Source organism: Mus pahari, chromosome 5, assembly GCF_900095145.1.
Source record: "Mus pahari chromosome 5, PAHARI_EIJ_v1.1, whole genome shotgun sequence".
In the NCBI taxonomy this organism is placed as follows: domain Eukaryota; kingdom Metazoa; phylum Chordata; class Mammalia; order Rodentia; family Muridae; genus Mus; species Mus pahari.
In genome coordinates this window covers 152,848,478-152,854,857 of record NC_034594.1, presented here as the reverse complement: position 1 = coordinate 152,854,857, position 6,380 = coordinate 152,848,478, and the positions used below count along the sequence as shown (strand labels likewise).

Here is a 6,380-nt window from a genome sequence, read left to right as displayed (position 1 = left end):
AAATGCACCTGCCTCTTCCGGGTCCCTAGTGCTGGGATTAAAGGCATGCACTACTACTCCTGGATTAAAAAAGAAGAAGGAGGATTCCTTTTGTTTGTTTGTGTGTGAATGGTCTGCTCAGAGGTAGCCTCAGAAGTCAGATGGCCACACTGGCCTCTGGGCACCTCTCAGCAGCTCTCTGAAAACATTCTAAGTAGAATTAACTATCATCTATGTTAGTAAGATTCTCAGACAGCATTAAATTTCATAGATTGATTTATTTAGAATTACAAATATTAAGAATAAAAGATTTAAGCATTTCTTAATTAACATAACAGTCTAGCTAAATATAAACCCTGCACTAAGATCTGCAGTGGCCCAATACCAACAAAGAACACAGAAGCATTTTTAAACTATACAAAAATTTCAAGGAAAATAATCTTATTTCAGTTTTATTATACATTAATATACAAAAGTCTCATTTTATGAGACGTCAAAGGATCAGAACCACCTCTATAGCTCTATTTTAAACTCCAAATCTGAAAACAATTATATTTTGGCTTTATAATATTCTATATTAAAACAAAAAATTTAAAATACATACTTTTTACAAGATTATTTTAGGCAGGGTTTTTCTTAAAAAGAAAAAACCAAACCAAACAAGAAAACAAGTAAAACCAAGCCTCCTCCTGTATTCACAGGTCATATGCTTTCCTTATAAAATATTTCCACTTTATAAATTGTGTACTGTTGAATTGTAACCAGTAATCTGGTTTAAAGTTGTGCAAATAAACAAAAAAATACGAAAATAGTGTGTCATCAGTCTTTTTTTAACAATAACACTTTTGCCCTGAATCATGGAAGGCATGCCAAGTCCACCCGCTGGGATCCAGCAGTGCACGGTACAGTTCCTCCTGCTCCTTCATTTCCTTCTGCTGATAAACAACAAAGCTTTTATAAATTATGATAAATTAAAATATTTATTATTATAATTGATCTATAGAACCATGTCCCACTGTCAGTATATGAAACAAACACTTAAGTCCATGTTTCCCATCTGTACTCCAGCAGGTTCCTTAAGACTCAGACTCCCACACTCATGATGTCTATTTTGCAGCCCAAGATATAATGTCAACTAACTCCACTGGACCTGGACCGGTGATTCTCGGATGGGATTCCCACCATCATGCATGGAAAGACCGTGCTTCTTCATGTTTTCTGTCACAGGAGTGGTCTGCATGTGCTGAGCAGAATCATGCATGTATAAACAGTGCTGAGCATACTCCCCCATGGGATAGTACGTTCAGATAGTTTCAGGTTAAAAATGTTTGCTGATAAACATGAAATATAAGCAACACTACTGCATCTGGATAATAAAAGAACAATAAATAAATGCTGGTCAGCACAATGCTGGTTTAAGAAGCAGTACAGTGTATTAAAAAGCCGTATCTGGAGATGCACAGTTCTCCGGTTTTCCAGCGGATAGGTTATCTAGTGTTGGAAGCTTAGGTTAAGGACGAGGACTCCTCAGACCGCGGTCGTGTGCAGCTGGGTACGAGGATCCTGTGCTCAGTCTCTGTTCGTGTTGTTGGCTGCAAAGGCGTGTAAGTTTCCCATCTGGCTCAGGCCACTCTGGATATGTGCAACATGGATTTCTACATTATTCTGAAAACAACTAAAGGAAGAGAAAATAAGATTAACTATTGCAAAATTAGGAAAAATAAAACATTAAACTCATTATTATTATTGTGTGTGCCATGGCATAACTGTGACAGTCAGGAAATAATTTTGTGGAGTCTGTTCTTTCTCTCTGCCTTTATTTGGGTTCTGAGGACTGAGTTCAGGTCTCCAGGCTTCTATGGCAAATGCCATCCTGACAGCCCTACAACGTATGCATTTATTACTGTGTGCACGTGTTGGCCTCCCCATCCACCTTTATATGGGGTCTACGGACTGAGCTCAGGTGTCAGGCTACTGAGCTTTCTCAAGACCGCAGAGAAAGCTTGTGTGTGTGTGTGTGTGTGTGTGTGTGTGTGTGTGTGTGTGTGTGTGTGTGTGTGAGAGACCGGGGCACTTAATTTTAATTAGTAAATAGATATTTCTTAGAAAACAGCTAAGAGCTGGGCAGTAGTGGCTCAAGCCTTTAATCTTAGTACTTGGGAGGCAGGCTGATGATCTCTATGAGTTTGAGGCCAGTTTACAGAGTTCCAGGACAGCTGGGCTACACAGAGAGACCCTGTCGCCTCGAACAACAAACAAACAAACAAACAAACAAAACAAAAGGTAAGAGAAAGCCTTCAGGAAAGGCACAGATTGGTTTCAGCGATGCACGCTAGGAGCAAAGGTGTGCCAAGGTACTGAAAGGGTCACTGCTCCGCAGTAAACCAACCCCAGAGCTTATGTCCTGATGCCTTCACGCAGAGCTTATGTAACGCGTCTGTTCTGTCGACAGGATGACTAGAAGCGAAAAGCTCGTCTAAATATATTTAAAGGATAGACAAAATACACAAATACTGTACAAATAAGCAGAATTCTTACACGTCATCACATACCTATGACTTACCTGATATTAGAAGCATCTATCGTGTTTTTTATGTCATTTAATGAATCTGTGAGAGATTTGAATTCAAAGGAGTTCAGATCTCCTCCCTCTGCCAGACACTACAGGGAAAAAAGGTTTCAAAATTTAATTAAATTTTAGCTTAAATATAAACATAAGTAGGAACAAATTAATATGGTTTTCTTAGGATAAAAAAACAGTAAAGCTATTTTCTCTCAAATTTACCTTAATTTGTAATAAAATTGCAGTGAGCCTGGAGATCAAGTCTGTCAGGTTTTCATTTTCTACACAGGGCTGTCCGGAGGCAGAGTTGGCTTGCCGGACGATTTCCTGTGCTTCTTCCTCACACCGCCGTCTCATGTCTGTTGGCTGATCAGCAGGCTGGAGTCCTTGGTCTGGGGCAAGCTGAACATGCAGGAGTAAAACATGAGACACACCCTGACAATGGTATGTGTGTGTAGACACGAATGTGCCATGGCATACATGTGGAGTCAAGGACACTCGGAGGACCTGGGTACCATCCCTGCATGCAGGCTATGTGAGCTACCATGATTACACTGCACATTTCTGGCAGGAGCACTGCAGTGTGATGCAGTCATCTCTGTGCATCATTACTGCATGGTACCCAGTGGTCATCTGTCTCGTTACTGGGGAGATGTGGTTTTCTACTCTGTTAAATTGTGAAGTGTGCTGGGCAGTGGTGGCACATGCCTGTAATCCCAGCACTTGGGAGACAGAGGCAGGCAGATTTTTGAGTTCAAGGCTAGCCTGGTCTACAGAGTGAGTTCCAGGACAACCATGACTACACAGAAAAACCCTGTCTCGGGAAAAAAAAAATAGTGAAGTGTTTGACAGATTTCCAAATAGTGAAGATTTCCTTTGTAACTAATATTCAAGAACAGACTTCGAGGCTACGTATCTTGTTTGGCATCACAGTTTTCCTGACCAGTGTGAACATCTAATGATGTCCAATGGTTGTATCAATCATTACTATGGTGGTTGTCAAATGTTACATTTATTTATTTAAGTTTATTGTTAATACTGAGTGTATATGTGTTATATGTGCCATATGGATACAGGTGCCCAAAGAGGCCAGAGGCACCGGATCCCCTGAAACTGGAGTAACAAGCACTTGTGAGCTGCTGAATTGTGTGCTGGGAACTGAACCCAGGTCCTCTGCAGGATCAGAGTGCATCGAACCACTGAGCCATATTTCCAGCCCCATGTGTCTTTTCCTGGCCATTTTCCATCTTTATTTATTTATTTATTTATTTATTTTGAGACAAGGTCTTTCATTAAACCCAAAGCTCATCAATTTGGTCAGGCAGGATGGCCTATACCAATCAATTTTAGAGATCCACCTGGCTCTGTGCCCATTTCCCTGACCTGGCAGTAATAGATCACAGGTTTATACCACTGCACCTAGCTTTTAAGGTACTGAGGATTTAAACTTAGGTCCTCATGCTTGAGTGGTGAGCACTCTGAGCCATTGCCCCAGCCCAAGTAGGCACTTTTAATATACCAATATGCATTAATTCTGTTAGTCTATGGACCCTAAGCTCTTTATTCTGAAGTTTAGATTTGGCCATCAGAACTCTATGATGATAATCTGTTTTAAATGTCCACATAGTTTGGGGTCCATTTTCCTGGCATAGTAAAATGGTTCATATTCATCTCCTGCTCTTGCTGCCCTCGGTCCTGAGACCGACTCTTTCCAAGAATCCCTATCTTCTTTTACTGGGGATAACGTTGAGACCAAACTTGGCTGTGAGGTGTGTTCTTTGCTGCTAGGACATCATTGCTCATAGGCTAATAGACACAGACATTTAGTTATACCTGTTATGAACAATCCATGAACTCATAGGCTTCCTGTGCCAATCTAATGCCTTAGGATGAAGTCTCTCTTCTCACAACTCCATTCTCCCACAGTGAGAAGAAACCTGGCTCCCATTATCCACAATATACTCATTTGCTCAGCCCTAGACTGCACAGAGGTTTCAGGACTGCTCCTTCAGGCCACTGGTGGATGGTGAGCACACTTGGTTTCCGCTCAGCCTCTGTCCTCTCTAGTGCTGTGTCCACTGAGATGCAGCCAGGCATCTCTCACGAGGCTCACTTGCAGAGTTGCCTTGTGCTTACTTGGTTTTCTCTTCAGTTTCCTCTCTGTATGTGTGTGTATAAGAGTTTCTGCGTGCATGCACATGTGTACAGTGGCCAGGGGTTAATTCCAGGTATCCTCTGTCAGTCTGTACATCTATCCCTGACCTGAAGCTGGTGACTCACCTGGAACGGCCAGCTTGCCCCTGCTTCCCTAGCACTGAGCTGACAAGCACGCTGTCCCTCCATGGTGCTGCAGTCACCTGTGTGGTAAGGACTTAACCATAGTGCTGTGGTCACCTGTGCGGCAGTAAGGACTTTACCAGAAGAGCGACCTTAGCTCCTTGGTTTGTTCCATCCTGATTTTGCAGTGGATCAAACTTGGCCTTGAACAAGCCATGCAAGTATTCTACTACTGAGCTGCACCCCAGTCAGTTTATTTATATTTACAGGCAAAACAAACATTCAAGCACAGGCTATTCCTCCCGCCTCTAGTCTATGGCTTTATCCTTTCTGTAGAAAGGAAACAGGTAAAAATGAATTTTATTTCCACATATCCCAAAAGTCAAGTGTCACCCCTGCCCCACGAAATCCAGCCCCCACACCTTTATCTTTCTCCCTCCCTCCCTCGCCCTCCCTTCCTCTCTGCTTGTTTATTGAGAAGGGCTTTCATCAGCTCACTATGTTACCCAGACTGGCTTCAAACTCTGGGCTCATCCGTCTCCAGAACAGCGTGGACTGTAGGATGTTGTCCCCACACCTCATCTGCATGCTTTATGGTTTTTGTTTGTTTTTTAATTTACATAACCCAACAATAAGTAATGAAGGACCAGTGAGATGGCTCAGCAGATAAATGTGCTCGCCTCTCAAGCCTGAAGACCTGAGCTCAATGCTAGATAGAACCCAAGCTGTCCTCTGACTTCCCCACATGTGCCATGGCATGTGAGCCTGCATGTACATATGTATACATGCATGCATACACATAATTCTGATAATAATAAAACTAAAAATATCCTGAAATTTACTTTTTATCAGGAAGCGTTCTCTCTCTCTCTCTCTCTCTCTCTCTCTCTCTCTCTTTCTCTCTCCCCCCCCTCTCAGTTTTTAAAATTGTTTTATGTGTATGATGTTTTTGTCTACATGTATGTCTGTACACTACATGCATGCCTGGTACCTGTGGAGATCAGAAGAGAACACTGGATCCACTCCAGATGTTTGTGAGCCATCATGTGGGTACTAGGAATGGAATGTAGGTCCTCTTTAAGAGCAGTAAGTGCTCTTAAGCACTGAGTCAACACTCCAGTTCTTCTCTTCTCTTCTCTTCTCTTCTTTTCTCTTCTTTCTTTCTTTCTTTCTTTCTTTCTTTCTTTCTTTTTTTTTTAGATTTATTTGTTTATTTTATGTCTAAGAGTACACTGTTGCTGTCTTCAGACACACCAGAAGAGGGCATCGGATCCCATTACAGATGGTGGTGAACCACCAGGTGGTTGTGGGGAATTGAACTCAGGACCTCTGGGAGAGTAGCCGGTGCTCTTAACCACTGAGTCATCTCTCCAGCCCCTTTGTTTCTTCCTATAGCAGCAGAGTATTGTGTGGAGGGTCCAATAACTTATTTGGCCAACTTCCTAGAGTTGGAATATAACTGTTTTTCAAATGTTTGAAAGTCACTAGTAATACTGTAATGAATAACTACCATAAGGCTACTGGAAATCAAACCTGGGTCTCATTTTTTTTTTTTTTTTTT

General features: G+C 41.9%; 1 protein-coding gene across 3 annotated transcripts in view; it reads right to left on the bottom strand.

The window, feature by feature from the left end:
• Positions 1-237: 237 nt before the first annotated feature.
• The window catches only part of Lin9 (lin-9 DREAM MuvB core complex component), a 51,421-nt gene continuing 45,278 nt past the window's right edge, over positions 238-6,380 (bottom strand). For all 3 annotated transcript variants that reach the window (XM_021197899.1, XM_029538729.1, XM_029538730.1), the window contains 3 exons: positions 2,765-2,944; positions 2,543-2,640; positions 238-1,654 (listed from right to left, as the gene is read on the bottom strand). In XM_021197899.1, the coding sequence (XP_021053558.1) occupies positions 1,549-1,654; positions 2,543-2,640; positions 2,765-2,944 (384 nt within the window). In that variant the 3' untranslated portion in view covers positions 238-1,548. The remainder of the gene's footprint in view (positions 1,655-2,542; positions 2,641-2,764; positions 2,945-6,380) is intronic.